Source organism: Eschrichtius robustus, chromosome 2 (genome assembly GCF_028021215.1).
Source record: "Eschrichtius robustus isolate mEscRob2 chromosome 2, mEscRob2.pri, whole genome shotgun sequence".
Classification (NCBI taxonomy): Eukaryota; Metazoa; Chordata; class Mammalia; order Artiodactyla; family Eschrichtiidae; genus Eschrichtius; species Eschrichtius robustus.
The window spans coordinates 32,454,616-32,469,882 of NC_090825.1; the positions used below are offsets into that span (position 1 = coordinate 32,454,616).

General features: G+C 38.3%; 1 protein-coding gene across 5 annotated transcripts in view; it reads right to left on the minus strand.

The window, feature by feature from the left end:
- The window catches only part of DAB2 (DAB adaptor protein 2), a 52,114-nt gene that overhangs the window by 10,119 nt on the left and 26,728 nt on the right, over window positions 1-15,267 (minus strand). For 2 of the 5 annotated variants that reach the window (XM_068535272.1, XM_068535271.1), the window contains exons 2-10: window positions 11,841-12,033; window positions 10,722-10,861; window positions 9,918-10,016; window positions 8,083-8,214; window positions 7,515-7,595; window positions 7,056-7,082; window positions 6,754-6,807; window positions 6,282-6,344; window positions 917-1,570 (exon numbers count right to left, since the gene is read on the minus strand). In XM_068535272.1, the coding sequence (XP_068391373.1) occupies window positions 917-1,570; window positions 6,282-6,344; window positions 6,754-6,807; window positions 7,056-7,082; window positions 7,515-7,595; window positions 8,083-8,214; window positions 9,918-10,016; window positions 10,722-10,861; window positions 11,841-11,931 (1,341 nt within the window). In that variant the 5' untranslated portion in view covers window positions 11,932-12,033. The remainder of the gene's footprint in view (window positions 1-916; window positions 1,571-6,281; window positions 6,345-6,753; window positions 6,808-7,055; window positions 7,083-7,514; window positions 7,596-8,082; window positions 8,215-9,917; window positions 10,017-10,721; window positions 10,862-11,840; window positions 12,034-15,267) is intronic. The other 3 variants (XM_068535273.1, XM_068535275.1, XM_068535276.1) reach the window with 3 other exon arrangements.

Here is a 15,267-nt window from a genome sequence, read left to right on the forward strand (position 1 = left end):
TTCCCTACTCTGTACCTCGAATTTGGGAAAACAAAAAGAGAAACTTTTTCCCATTATTGATAAATTACTATAACAAACTCCAAAAGACAAAAAAAAAAAAAAAAAAAAAAAAAGCCACAGCTCCCGGCAATGGACAGAATATTGGGTCTTGGTGACTGATGCAATGGAGGACCTTCAAAGTGAAATCTCTTTTGCTGATTTACACATTTGTATATGTCTGGTCTCCTTATCAGCTAAACGCTTGAAGCTGGGAGTGAAAGGGCAACTATAAGTAAGTAGCCTAAATATTTTGATCCTTCTTCTGGATTTAAATCATTCTGCATAAAGATGATACAGTAGTCTAATCATTAGGCCAGCATATTCCGATGAGATTTTTAAAATGAAACTTATATAAACCACATTTTAAATTGCTTTTGAAGGAAGTGGTAATAGTAAATATATGTTTCTTTTAAGACAATGGATTGTTCAGTCATTAATCAGAGGAGACAAACTTGAGAATTTTGACCACCACCTTGGACATGAATGCAATATGGGGGGTGCATGGGGGCGTGTGTTAGTACGGGGAAGGTACAAAGGGAATCACAGGAACCCTTCCCCTCCCCTCCCAGAACATGATGATCAAACTTACCGGAGGTACAGAAGCATAGCAGCATGAAAAACGGAAAAACTTGTGTTTAGTTAATAATATGTGACGACATGCAAACGGAAAGCAGGGTGTGACAAACACTGCCGAGTGAGAAGCTTAAAAAGGGTGACAACTAGAGGAAAGTATTCCTGGAGAACGATGTGCCTTATCCCACCTTCTATTTTACAGCCACACAGGAAACTACAATAGCAGCAGGAAAGAGAGCTTGCATCACACCACCCTTTGGTACCGAACATGCATTCTGCCAATGGATATGTGAAGACAATTCACCTTAGCAGTCCTTCTGCCTCTTCCCGGTTTGGTACTTTGTGGAGGTGGGATAATGGCTATGGAGTCATGTGGTGAGGACTGGACAGAGCTTTCCAAGTCCTGCTTTACGCCATTCGGTACGGGCAGTCCTTTGGGAGGGCTTCCCACAAAAGGGTTCGGGGAGGATTTGATATGGAAGCCGTTCTGTTCTCTTTCAGATACCCCATTGTGAGTTCTCACTGCTGGCTGTGTTTGCGTACTTGATAAGGGCCACAGGCCTGCCTGAGCTTCCTGTTTGCCAGTCCGGTTAGAGATTTGGTCAAATTGCTGACCAAAGTAATCAACATCCCCATTCAGGGGCCCATTACTCAGAGGGGTAGACGAGCTACTCAAATTCTCTTTCTTCTGATCTGGAGATTTGAGAGAATCAGACGAAGAGGGTGTCGATTGGTCTGGCTGTGCAAAAGGATCGTCACGGAAAGGATCAGGGTTAGGGGTGGGAAAGAAGTTGAGATTGGCAGAAAAGGCATTTTCAGGCAAGAAAGATGCCTGAGGCTTTGGTCGAGGAAGAGAGCAGGAGGTGATGCCATTTGTTAAGAATAGATTTTCTCGTAAAGGATTCTGATTGGTGTCGATTTCAGAGTTTAGATCCACTAACAGGATATCTTTGCTTTCCTATCACATTTGGAAAGAAAAAAAAAAGAAAGTGTTAGTCCATGTTGTGACTTCAAATGAGAAAGCTACATAAGATGACTAGGATTATCAAAATTTCCATTAGATTTCAGTCTTACTGGTTGACCATTACCTCCTCCCATCGCGTCCCTGAGTGCGTTTACTAGTTGTAGAATAGGTCCTCCCTACCCCTCTCAGGCCCTTTTAAGTCTCAACTTCATTGGCCCTTCATTCAGTGAAATCTTACTGTTGTTTACTTTACATGTCTCCCCTCACCCTTTCAGACTGGCTGAGTTCATAATCATCATTGTTTCAATTCATGCCTTTGACAGTCTTAAAGGGAATTGATTTCGAGTCACTCTAAGTGACTATCTAAGTATATTGAGCTTGAAGGAAATGGCCTAGCCTCTCTTCCTACATGATGTACACTCCTATTGTATCCCCAGAGTCACCTAATATCACCTCTCTAAATGAGTGAATTCATTGCCTAATATAGTCATATCTTATAATTCTAGTTATAATAAAGTTTAAGGTCAAATATATTTCCCTACAATTGGTCTTTCCTCTAGGGGGGCAAAGAAGATTTTCCCCTCACATCACAGCCTGCCAGGTATGCCTCTTTAAATACTTAAGGATCTTTTTGAAGGTGTAGCCAAGTTGGATCTCTCATTCTCATCATCCTAGTCTCTCCTCTGGACGTACTCTTTTGTCTATGTCCTTCTAAGAACATGATACTCAAAATACTGATATAATCTAACATAATATATCACATTAACCTCTCATAGTTGTACCTTTTTTCATACTATAGTTTAGTGTTGCCTGTGTCGTGACAGGAGTCTCCTCTACTTAGTGGATAAATTCAACTAATGTTTAAGTCACCTTTAATTTATGTATAATCTAATCTTTAATTTATGTAAAAGGTGGAGATACGAGTTTAAGAGTTAATTTGAAAGACATACTAAATGAATAACTCTACAAATTCTATTCCTTCCCTATTATTTTTCAGTTATGTTAATTAGTTGGATTCTCAATTGTCAGATATGACATTCTTCTCAGCATAAAAGCAAATTTGATAAATCTGACACGTCTTTATTCAGGTCAATGACACAACTAATTAGGATTCACCCTGGGATATAGCTGTCATACTGACAGACCTTCCTTCTGATTGACTTTGATCAATTAAATACTTAACTATGCTAGCCACAGAAGAATATAAACAATAAAAACTGTCGAGCTGAAATGGAAGTTAGTTTTCTAGCATTATCCTGGACAGATTATTAAATATTTTGGTCATTGTGATAAAGATCAAGATGATCTCAAGGGAATATAAAATTCTCAAACTAGTAAATAAAAAGGGAGACTGAATAGGTCTCCTCAGCTTTAAGAGAAAAGAACAAAATTTTTAAAAGTTTAGGTCCTAAATCAGACCTAATTGGTATTCTATATTTTGGCTTCCTTCACTGTTAGGTATAAAGGCACAATTTTTAAAAGACGGCTTTTCTCTTTATAACCAGAAGAACTTGTCAGAAGAGAGAGCTTGTAATTAAAAAAAAAAAAAAAAAACTTAAAAAAAAATCAAAGAAATTGATTGGAAGGCCTCTTAATGTAGGGATCTTTAACAATCAAAAGGTAGGACAAAATGTATTATGAAAGCTTGTGATTGTAATATTTATTCATTTATTATGAGCCACCTCTGGGTTAGAACAGTTGGGTGTTCACAGCTGGTAGAGTTCTCCTTCATTTACTTCAGAAGAAGTCCTTAGGACACCAAACAGGAGCCACAATGTTAGACTTCTGAATAGTCACCCTATAAGTAAAATGTATAAGGCTCTCCTCAGGTTGAGGTTGTTGTTAATCCAAGATTAAGAGTCTGATTCATAGACTACAACTGAAAGATGTAAGACTTCTCGTCCACCCCCTTGGTCAGCATTTCTTTAATTCTCTGTTGTACTGTAAACACTGCATCCACTTGGCCGTCATGTAAGCACCTGAGAGACAAGAACTGAACATGAAATATAGTCCCTGCTGTTAAGGGGCTCGAGTAAGCGGGTCAAGCAAGCAACCAAGAAGGTGTCTGCACAGACAAGGTTTAAAATACTAAGTTCTAGACTAGCTCTTCTCCAGGTAGCTCATCTTGCCTAACCATTCCAGACTACCAAATCCTGGACCTCCCTACTCAAAGCCTTCAGTGACTTCCTGCTACTCTCCAATATTAAAATAATCTCCATTAGCCAGACTTTCAAAATGACCCACCAGGTGACCTCGTTTACTTTTAGCCTAACTACTACTCTATTTTCCTACATACTTCAAAGACCCAACTCAAGTTCAGATTCTTTACAAAGCTTTTTCTCATTGATCCTTCTATTTCAACTTCACCTGTGCCCACCCATGGCATCTTACGTATATATGACACTGTGCTTTGTGCCCTGATTCCCATCCCCATACCATATTTGATGGGGAAACCACACTTTATGTTCTTTTCATAACAACCATGCTTTCAAATGGTCAAGTTTATAAAGTTAGAGATCATGCCTTTTTGGTCTTTTTTTCTTTTCCTTTTTTTTTTTTTTTGAGATACAGTATGGAAGAATATTGTTCAAGTGGTTTGGCGATAAAAATTACATTCTAAGGCATGCTACTTAGTTCGCAACATGACCTTTACTTGAAATGCAGAAAACTATTTTGTATAAGTGTTGAGGGAAGGGTAGCTGGGTTAGGGAACCACTAATAAGGTCTAGGTAATTTAGATTTCTGCCTTTCTTCATCTCTTCCAGAGCAACTGATGTGAGATTTCAAAATTTTTAAACATGCTGGTTTTATCAAGTAGAGATAAATCTATTTCGTGACCTATGAATATAGAGTCAGTATGTAAGAACACACTGGCAAAGTCTAACTAGCACATAATTAGCGCCATTAGCATTCTTTTACTTGTCAGATACCATCACTTTGATGGTATTTATCATTTTAATTTATTGTTAGTTTAACTAAAACTTGCAATTTATTTCAACAAGCCAAAAATTCTTAGAATGCGTAATGTCTAATAAAAATGAGACTCAAGATTACTCGTGTTGTTTTTCATTTCCTTTTTTAGAACTTTCTAGAAGTCTACAGAAGCAGATTAAACAGTCAGTGCTTCCTTGCCTATCCCACTGGAATTCTACATCATAGCTTGAGTGTTTTGGTCTCTTTCAATATACTACTGGTTTCAATGTCAGTTATACTTGGAATGAAGGTCATTCAGATGTCAATTTACTTTGGGAAGGGAGCTACTCACGGAGGAGGTTGGCAAAGTTGCCTAGGAATCAAAAAACCTCAGATCTACGATGGACCTTTCAGGATGATCCAATCTGGTATTCCAAAAAGTTTATCCTTACACAATGGTAACAAATGTTATGAAAAATGAAAAGTTTTACAGACAAATGAGTTAGGACTCACTACTTGAAAGAACATTAAATGGGCTTCTCTAATGCAGGCTTTTTAGGATCTCTAAACGCTATATTATGCATTGTGATTCTCATAGAAGAAGGGGTAGAGAAGAGTGTCTGCAGCCCCTGCTCCTCCCCATCTCACTGGGCCTGGGCGTTTGTGTGAAATTGCATAGGCATGCCATTCTCTGCAGTACTCCAGCAAGCGGGACTTTTAGTCCCCAATCTGCTGCTGCTTTAATTCCTATGACCTTCTTGGTCACAGAGGCTTGCTTGATAATTCCCTGATATAAGAGACCCCTAGATAAACCTTCTCCCCAACGTTCTAGACTGCCACCCTTTTTGTCTAGTTATTGCCTTCTCATCTTTTATGTTCAAGTCCAGAAACTCACTTACTCAGAGGCATTATCTGAACCTCTAAACTGGATAAATACCTTGTAAGTAACATCAACTGTTAGGCTTTGTGATTAGTTTTAATGTTGGTCTCCCTGCTAGACAGTAAACTCCATGATGTCATTGACATTGTGCCCTGCAAACAGCAGGTACTCAAGAAACTGTTAAATAAATAAAATAAGTTGTAAGAAGTCATTCAAAATTACAAGTAATTTCACTTGAGGACTGTTTTGGAAGGTCTGAGACTTAGGCTTAAGCCTTGAAACTGGACCTCTGCTTGGGTCAATGAGAGTTTTTTTGAATCACCATTTCCTTATTTGTAAAGAAAAATACGGCTCCATTCTCACAGAGTTGTTACAGATCAATCAATAATAAGACTTGATACACTATAATATCCTGTAAAGAATGAGCAACTCTTTTAACAAAGACAAGCTTTGGTTAAATATAACTGAGCCTCTTGTTTTAAGTCTTATTTTACACCAAGCTTATGCTGCTAAATCACAACAGAAAGAATAGAAAAAAAAAAAAAAAATGAAGAGGCCAGGAGTCTATACAATTAGTCATCTAACAAACATATTTCCTTCAAGTATGCTTACACCAAGGATTAATATTCAGCTCCTCCTTCTGATCCTAAGTAATACCAAGACGGACTGCATTGCCTGACCTATTGCTCAGATTTAACTTCTAAGCAATATTAATGTATCTGAAGTAGTGCTGATAGGCTCCCATGGTGACTTAAGATGCAAATTTGTTCTAGTAGCCATTTACACTTTATGCAGAAAAATCAGCAGTCACCTTCCAAATTTCAATGAGATGCTCAAGATTTCTCATTAATTGCCAATTTGAGTTATAGATGTCATTTCCATTACATTGCAAATTTAAAAACAGACACTTACTGTTGGACTACTTAGGTCAGGAGGTGTAGACATGTCCCCAAACAAATCCATCTGGTCAACACCCTTAAAAAAGTATTTTGATTAGATTCAGATGTGTCTATTAAAAAAGATTATTTTGTATATTTTTGTAGTTGTTTCCTAAACTAAAGTTTAGGAGAATAGTTGTCACAATTGGATTTTCACTTAACTAATACAGATTTGATATTAGGTTATTTAGGTCAGGAAGTGTAGACAAGTCCCCAAACAAATCCATCTGATGTACGCTTTTAAAAATGTATTTGGATTAGATTCAGAAGTGTTTACTAAAAAGATCACTTTGTATATTGACATAAATGTTATATTAACAGTTAGGGAAAGAGTTGTCGCAATTGGATTTTCATACAGATTCAATACAAATTTGGTATTAGGAACATCTTTAGGAAGTAAATCCCATGTTCAGGTAAGTAACAATCATAAAAAATCACATACGTACCAATTTCAGTTTGCAAGCTTGGTCATCAAGATTCATTAGGGCCTCACTCCCATTCTGAAAAGATGGTAAATATTAAAGGTTTAGTTGGTGAGTTTTCCCTACACAGTTTAATTGCCTAGCGTACTGGCTTGCTAATAAGTTAAGATTTTGGCACTAATCATTCAACTGTACATCTTCTATGACCAGAGGGGTCATGAACACATAGTAATAAAACTAGGAGGGAAGCCTGCTTGGGCAGGTGGCAAACAAGGGCTTATACACATCACACGTGCAATTCACAAGAAGTAAAGATGCTGTTTTACCTCTACTGCTTTGTTGGCTTCTTCCATCTAGAAAGAAAGACACAAATTCAGTGATCTTAGTAAATTATAGTTAAAGAGAACTAAGTAAAGGAATAAATATACCTATGGGTTCACAAGCAGAAAGCAAGAGAGAGTCTTGCATATTATTTCTGCCCTACATTCTCCTCCCCTTTTCATATCAATACTGGATTTGAATAGAGTTATTGGCTTGGTAGCCCTGGAATCAATGTGAAGTTTATAGGGAGAAAATACAAGAGTCAGGCACTAGAAATCAGAAGGGCCTAACTATAACATCCAAACATTGCCCTATTGGGAAGAACAAAAAATATATCACTTTCTATACTTTGAAGAGCCACATAGACGCCAACACTTCAGGCAGGCCATGTGCTCACATAATGTTCAGACATGGTCTTGAATGTTGTCTTAAGTCTAATAGAGCCTGTATTAGATAGTACTTGCCTTTTTCTTTTCTTCTTCCTTTTTCTTTACATTATAGATAACTTGGAAAAGGTCTTTAAGATCAACAACTAGTGGCTCAGCCTGAAGCAAGAGAAAGCATCTTTATCAGTATTTTAATCTTACTATTTTCTTCCCTTTGTCCCCCATCAGTTCTGATTAGTAATGTTTTCTTCCTTTCTCTTAAAGCTCCTTCCTACCCTCTCCTGGTTTGTGGAAGATCACCACCACTCCCATCCCAACCCTCAAGATACATAAAATACTTAGATAAAACAAGAAGCACAGTGATAATTTTCCAAGTCCTTTCAAGATTTCTGGGAATAATTGACTATCGTTCTAAAATCAGCAATGATCTTATGAGAAAGTCCATTCTAACAATGCTTGTGCCACACACTACATGGGTATCAATGACATTTAAAGAAGATTCCTTAGACCAATTAAAGATAATCGTCCTCTGAGGTACTGTTTAGTCCTCCTACATCCAATTGTTTCTAGCAGGCTCTCTAGTTGAAAGACACACACTCTTATATTCAAGTCCCCCTCTAGGTATACCTCAAGGCTTAGAGCTTACCTGTTGCCCTGTTTTTATGGCAAAAAACTGGTGTTGGCCTTCTCCTCCACACACATAACCAAATGCTCGGTTGTCTGTCACATCACGGGCAATGAAAGAAATCTTATTTACTGGATGTTCATGTTCTATTACCTAAGAAAGGAACATCAAAAATGGTGTATTGAGAAAACTAGAATCTATTTGTAGATTCTATCTGGAGCACAACTAAGCATCAGATACCAAGGCATATATGAAAAGGCTAAAACATTTGAAGATTTTTTCACTCCTGGTTGAAGGCTACTGCTACATTTATTGTTACTAGGAAGGGCTCAAAAGGGGAAAACAAAACAAAACAAAAAATCTAACAACAAAGAGTAGAAAACAGAAATAGAAAGAATGATCCTTCTTAAAATATCTATACTTGATTCTCTCTATCCCAAGGACATGATGCCACATCGCAAGAAAGGACTGAGGATTAGGAGACCAAGAATTTCTAAAGCGAAGATGGAACATATAACCTCTAAAGCATTCCAAGGAGGTCTACTTTCTCAACTCAACAAACTCAAGTGAATAGCATAACTAAGCTAGAGGAGTGTTCACAAGGATCCTCTGACTGGCTCAGACTGGCCAGAGAACCCTCCTAAGTATTATTGGGACAATTACCCCCAATACATTCTGGAAGTCACCAAATTCTGTCATCAAGTATTTGTCAACATCACATAGATGTCCACGTCATCATACAGGAGTTTCATGTGGCAGGGCTTATTGGTTTAGCAGTGCTTTCCCCTGTATTCCCCGCTCCCCTTTCTCTTGACCCTTTCAAGTAGATGGTAGGGCTCAACTCTTCAGGGATATTTGCAGATGCTCAGAATGTGTCTTGGCTTTTGTTTCCAAGAAACTAAGACCACTGAAAAGTTTAGATTGGGCATCTTAGGAGGTTTGGGAGTGAGAGAATGCTTGTGTGGGAAACCTGCCACCATTCTCTGGCAGGCTTGTGAAAACAAGAGTCAAAAGATAAGGGACAGTGGAGACAGCAGTGCATGAAGACAGCAGGGTGGGTGAGCATGTACCAGGGTTCCAGGGCCCTAAGTTTGACCGATGGATTTTGCATATTAGATAATGGGAATCTCTAGGAAGGGCTGAATAGTAACTTGAGGTCTTCCCACTGTATCCTGATACAATAAACTATTGTGCAGCAATGAAAAACATTTTAAGCAGATGAATCTGATGATGTTATATTGAGTAGAGGGAAAAAAGTCCCAGAAGACTTAAAGTATAATAGCTTTTGATAAGGCCCAAACAAACAAACAAACAAAAAATAAGCAAGACTGTTCATGTGATAGAATAAGAGCAACCACAAAAAATGAGCAAGGTTACATCCATGGGGTAAGGAGGAAGGGAAAAGAGAGAAGGAGAAAAAAAGGAAGATGTGTTTCAGATAGTATTCTATGTTTGGTTAGCCAGTAAGTTCACCCGTGACCTTATATTAAAATGAGACCCATACATAGATCTATGATAGCATCACAAACCAGTGGTTAGGATTGATCTCGTGCTGTATACCTTGGTCCAAAAAATACCTAACTGATATCTATGGCATACCGGTGTTTAGGTTAGACTTACAGACTTGAGGTTCACATCTATTATAGGAAATAAGTTTCAAAGTAAAGTATCTTGACTCCTCACCTCCTACCCTATCTGTTTTTTGCCTGTTACTTCTGGAGAAGTGCAGTAATATGTAATTTTTTTTTTTTTCCCTACAGAAGTTTGAAAAGGGAAAAGGGGAGCTGAAATTCATGTCACAAATTATTTGTCAGACTCAGGTGGTCAGAAAGGTGTCAGTGAAAGCGAATTCTTACCCCAGTTTTCTCATCAATGATTTTTATTCCAGAAAGAGAAATGTTGACCCAGATCCTTTGTTTGTGTTGTCCCTGAGACCGAGCAGCTGCCGCCATTCCCTGATGAAATTGGGAAAACAAGAAAAATCTAGTTAAAAGAACCCTATGATGCTTCTGATTCTAAAATTTTAAAAGGCAATCAGCTTTGTTTTCAGCTTGGTTTACCATCTATGAAAGAATTAGGCATCTTTCATAAGAGACAGCAGAATGAAATAGAAGACATTGATCCAGGCAATTACTAGTTAGCTCTGTGAACTTGGACAAGTCCTCATTCCCTTGGCCTCCGAATAGTCATTGGCAAAGACAAGAAGACTGGACCAGAAGATCTTCAAACATATTCAAAGATGTTCCTTCTAGGCCTTGTCTTATTTAATGAGTATTACTTCCTTAATTAGTTTCACAGCATGGCAGTATTAGAATTTAAAAATTTTAAAAAACGAAAGGGCTAACACTAAAGAACGCCAGTTTCGAAGCCGACTCCTGAATTTTACCTGAATACCTCCAGGCTCAGAAATTTGGTCTGCTCAAAGGAAAAGGCATCTAGGGTCCTGCTACACTTGATTAAATCAGGTCTCTAGACAGCACTCAAAATATGCAAACAAACTCATGGCTTCTCATAAAATGCAGCACCGCTGGATCAATTACGTGATTAGAAAAGTTTTTCTTTCAAATAATTGAGATATAGGTTAAAAACAAACTTCTAATATCATTTCCTCTGTTGCATATTTGCTTAAGATATAGACAAAGTATGCTTTTCCCCTTTACCTTTAGTTTCATCATAGAATCTTGGCTCATTTTATCCCCTCTTGCATCGGGCACATCATCAATGCCGATTAGCTTGGCCTTGTATTTCACACCATCACCTTTGAATCTGGCCAAAAGATATTCATCTGTCTTTTCAGTGCCTGAGAAAAGAAAGAAATAGAGGATAAAGTTTATAAATCTATTGAAATATCAGCCCCAGGTATGACCAAATATACTCCAGGATCTAAAAATCTGAGTAGTAAATATCTTGATTATCTACAATTGATCAAATATGCAATATTCTACCCTTATCCTTACTTCCTTTGAGTAAAAAAATCACACTGTGTAAAACTGTGTATGGCATTGGGGCAGAGAGAAAATAAACTCTTAAAGATGCAGAATGGGCTGAGTTATGGGAAACTTACGGGAATATGTGAGATGGGATTGGGGGATATTCTTCAGCATAGTTTTTAAAATATTTTAAAAAATGAATACAAGGAGGATAATACTTTTTTTTTTAATGAAAGGAAAATAAGCCACTGCACAATTTACTAGCATTTTTGAACTGTCAATAAAGCGGAAGAGAATTGTGGGTAAATTCCCTTGGAAATAACTAAGATAATTATCCATCTTTATAACTTCTTCTGCTTCTCTTCTCATTCCCATTTCTAAAGCGTGGACATGAAAGGCAAGGAAATCACGGCATATTCTCAAACTATGAATGATTAAGGATGCTGACACTTTTTAGCGGTACTTCAGGTCAAAAGAAGAGGGTCTCATAAAATAAAGATCTTGATTTTTATAAAACGGCTACTTCAGTAAAGCAAAGTGGTATATAGGTTACTGAAAGATAACCATGTAATACTTAATAGTTGCATTTCCCAACTGAACAAGATGTATGAAAGCTTCCCAGCAGGACCCAAATTGGTGCAACCACAGAGTTCAGAGATATGTCTTATCGTATATGGATCGAACCAATCTCCTCTGCCAAAGTCTTACTTTCTTGTTTAGGAAAAGTTGACACTTGGCTGAGATTGAATTAAGGCAAGGGCCAGCTCTTACTTTGCCTTGAACGTCACACTTCGTCACTGGTAACCACCACTAGCTCCCCTCATTGGCCTCAAGAGGACTTCTCCATACCTTTCTTCTTTTCCTTCTTTGATGGTGCCTTTGGTGCGGCCTGTTGGTCAGACTGACCATTAGTTGCACTCGTTTCTGCTTCGTTAGACATGGCAAGAAGGCAGACAGCCAACTCCAGCACCAGCAGACACTTAGTGACACCCAGCGATCCCCGATGGAGACGTCTCAAACAAACATAACCTGCTGCAGACACCTGTGGGCAGAGTTTAGAGGCACAATGAGATCATAACATAGCAAACCCAGACTTTATGTCCTAATAGGCCCACAACCAGTGATTTGTGAGCGTAGTTCTTCAGACTCATTTTGTTCTTTCTTCTCTGTTAGACTGAACTCTGACAGCAGGGGAGTGGGTAGGACTGTTTCCTTTGTAGTTTCCAAAATACAAAGAGGGTATTTACCAGATTTTTCTTTAAGTAGTTGATATCTGATAACATTTAATGTGATTATAGGTACAAACTATTGATACTATGTATAAAATAAAAAAGCTACAAGGATATATTGTACAGCATGGGGAATATAGCCAATATTTTATAATAACTATAAATGGAGTATAATCTTTAAAAACTGTGAATCACTCTGTTGTACATCTGAAACATATAATATTGTAAATCAACTATATCTCAATAAAATTTAAAAAATAATGTTATTATCTAGCTAAGAAATTCATATTGGCACTTTGGCATAAAAATGTAGTATTAAAGATAGGGATCAAAACGTGTCACACGTAGATGAATAAGTTTTCACAGGCAAGTTTAAATACATTGAATGCTGAACTGAGAAGATTGCAACTGGCATCTGAAATTGGGCATTATAAATTATGGTTCCTCAAAAAATCATGTAACTATATAGAGAGTGATGAGGAGAGTTATGAATTTTATCTTATTCATAGATAAATATTTTTTAAATATTAAGATTCTGCATATGATCTCCAGAGCTATCTAAGCACTATATTTTAAAAGCCATCCAGGACTTCCCTGGTGGTGCAGTGGATAAGACTCCACGCTCCCAATGCAGGGGGCCCAGGTTCGATCCCTGGTCAGGGAACTAGATCCCACATGCATGCCGCAACTAAGAGTCCACATGCCACAACTAAGGAGCCTGCCTGCCACAAATAACACCCAGTGCAACCAAATAAATAAATAAATAAAAGCCATCCATTTTTTGACACTAAAGCACATATCAGGGAAAGAATGGATTTATGGGGTGTCTCATTGTACATGTTTTGTGCTATTATTTAGTATTACTATCCTCCGAACACTTTGGTATGTGCTCCATAAAGCTCCCCTATGTGTCACAGTAGGTAAAACAAAAAGAAAAAAGTAAAGTCATTGCTAGCACACAGAAGTCGACTAACATTTCAAAAGGTTCTTTCACCTCCCAGGAGTGAAAATTTCTACACAGCTCCTGAGAGCGCTAGGGAAGGTTAACTTTCTATGAGAACTGAAGACTAAAGCAAAGAAAAGCCACTCATGGTGGTGTAATCCTGTGAAGACCACGCGTGGGATGGTACACTCGTCCCACTCCCAAAAGCTCTCTTCATTTTTTATAATCTTAATAGTCTTTTAAAATACATACATACACAATTACACAAATCTATGTATGATTAATGTTATCTGAATTATTTCATTTGAAGATTTAGTAGTTAATTTTTTTTATTAAAAATTAAAAAAAAAATTTGTTTTTAAATATTTATTTATTCATTTTGGCTGTGCCAGGTCTTCGTTGCAGCATGTGGGATCTTCGTTGTGGCACACGGGCTTCTTAGTTGTGGCAGGCAGACTCTTAGTTTCAGCACACATGCAGGACCTAGCTTCCCGACCAGGGATCGAACCTGGGCTACCTGAATTGGGAGCACGGAGTCTTACCAACTGGACCACCAGGGAAGTCCCATTAGTGGTTGATTTTGCCCAAAGACACCTGACTGGTAGGTGGCTGGGGAGACAGTCTATTTACAGGTGAAGACTATAGGGGACTCAAAGCCTTACTTACTCAAGATTTATTTGGGGGCCAGGCACTATTAGCCCTTTAACTGTATTAACTGCAGAACATTCATGGTGACCCTATGAGTATTATGATACAGTATTATTTCACTTTTCCAGAGGGAAAGCCAAGGCACAGAGGTTTTAAACAACACAGCTGCTAAGTTGAAACCAGGTCTCCAACCCAGGCTGTCTGGCCCCAAGCCAGAGTTCCTTAAACACTACACTGATGAGTCTCACATGGGAAGCCTCATGCTAGCTACAGAGATGTTCTATTATATACTTAGAGTGCCCCTCACCTCCCCCCAAAAAAGATACATCCAAGTCCTAACCCATGAACCTTTGTATGTGACCTTATCTGAGAAAAGGGTATTTTCAATTGTCTTTAAGTTAAGGCTCTTGAGATGGGATCATCCTAGATTTAGGGAGGGTCCTAAATTCTGTAACAAATGTCACTATAAAAGAAAGGCAAAGGGAGGTTTGAGACACAGAGACACATGGAGGAAGTGATATGAAGACAGAGGTAGAGATGGGATTGATACATCTACAAATCAGGAACGCCAAGGACGGCCAATGTCCACCAGGTGCTAAGAGCGAGGCATGGAATGAGTTCTCCCTCAGAGCCTCCAGAAGGAATGAACTCCAATGACATTTTGATTTGGGGGCTTCTGGCCTCCAAGACTGTGAGAGAATATATTTCTGTCGTTTCAAGTGACCCAGTTATTCGTAATTTGTTATGGCAGCCCTTGGAAACTAATACAACACCTCTATTTTGTGTGCCTTGGTTGGTTTCATGGTTCCAAGATTTATTTCCTGACAACATGATAAATCTCTTAGTCATATCCATACTCTTCTAATTTCAGGAAGCCAATAATACTCTTCTTAATTTCAGAGAATGTATTCCAAATCAAGAGGATATTTACCCACATTAACAATATCAGGAGGTGAGATAAGCTCTGCTCTAAGGAGGCGCATCAACATTCATCCTCCTGCATCCTCACCTTCTCCCCAGTGGGCTCTTTCTTTTATTAGTTGCTCATCTCATCTTAGAAATAAGGAAAACACTTCTGTGTGACCCTGTAGTCCTCCAGTTATCATCTTATGATCTAAACATCTAAAATTGATGCGCACTTACCCTCCACCTTTTCACATCCGCTTCCCCTCAAAGGACCGTTCATCTTAACGTTAGTCGCAGGAAGTCAACTTCAGCTGCTAATGACTCTCTTGACCAAATCCAATTAATTTGCTTTCATCCTTTTGGGGGTATCCGACTGCATGCATCAGCTACCTACACCTCTCTGAGAGCCCTTTTCCCACCATTTTTTGCTCCCATGACAACCCTGAAGCTCCAGTGCATGGCTCGTGTTTATTGAATTGGGATAATCCGGATTTTTGTTGTTCAATGATGAAGCCCCCTAAATTTGAGAATAACATTGAAAGCTTTCCTA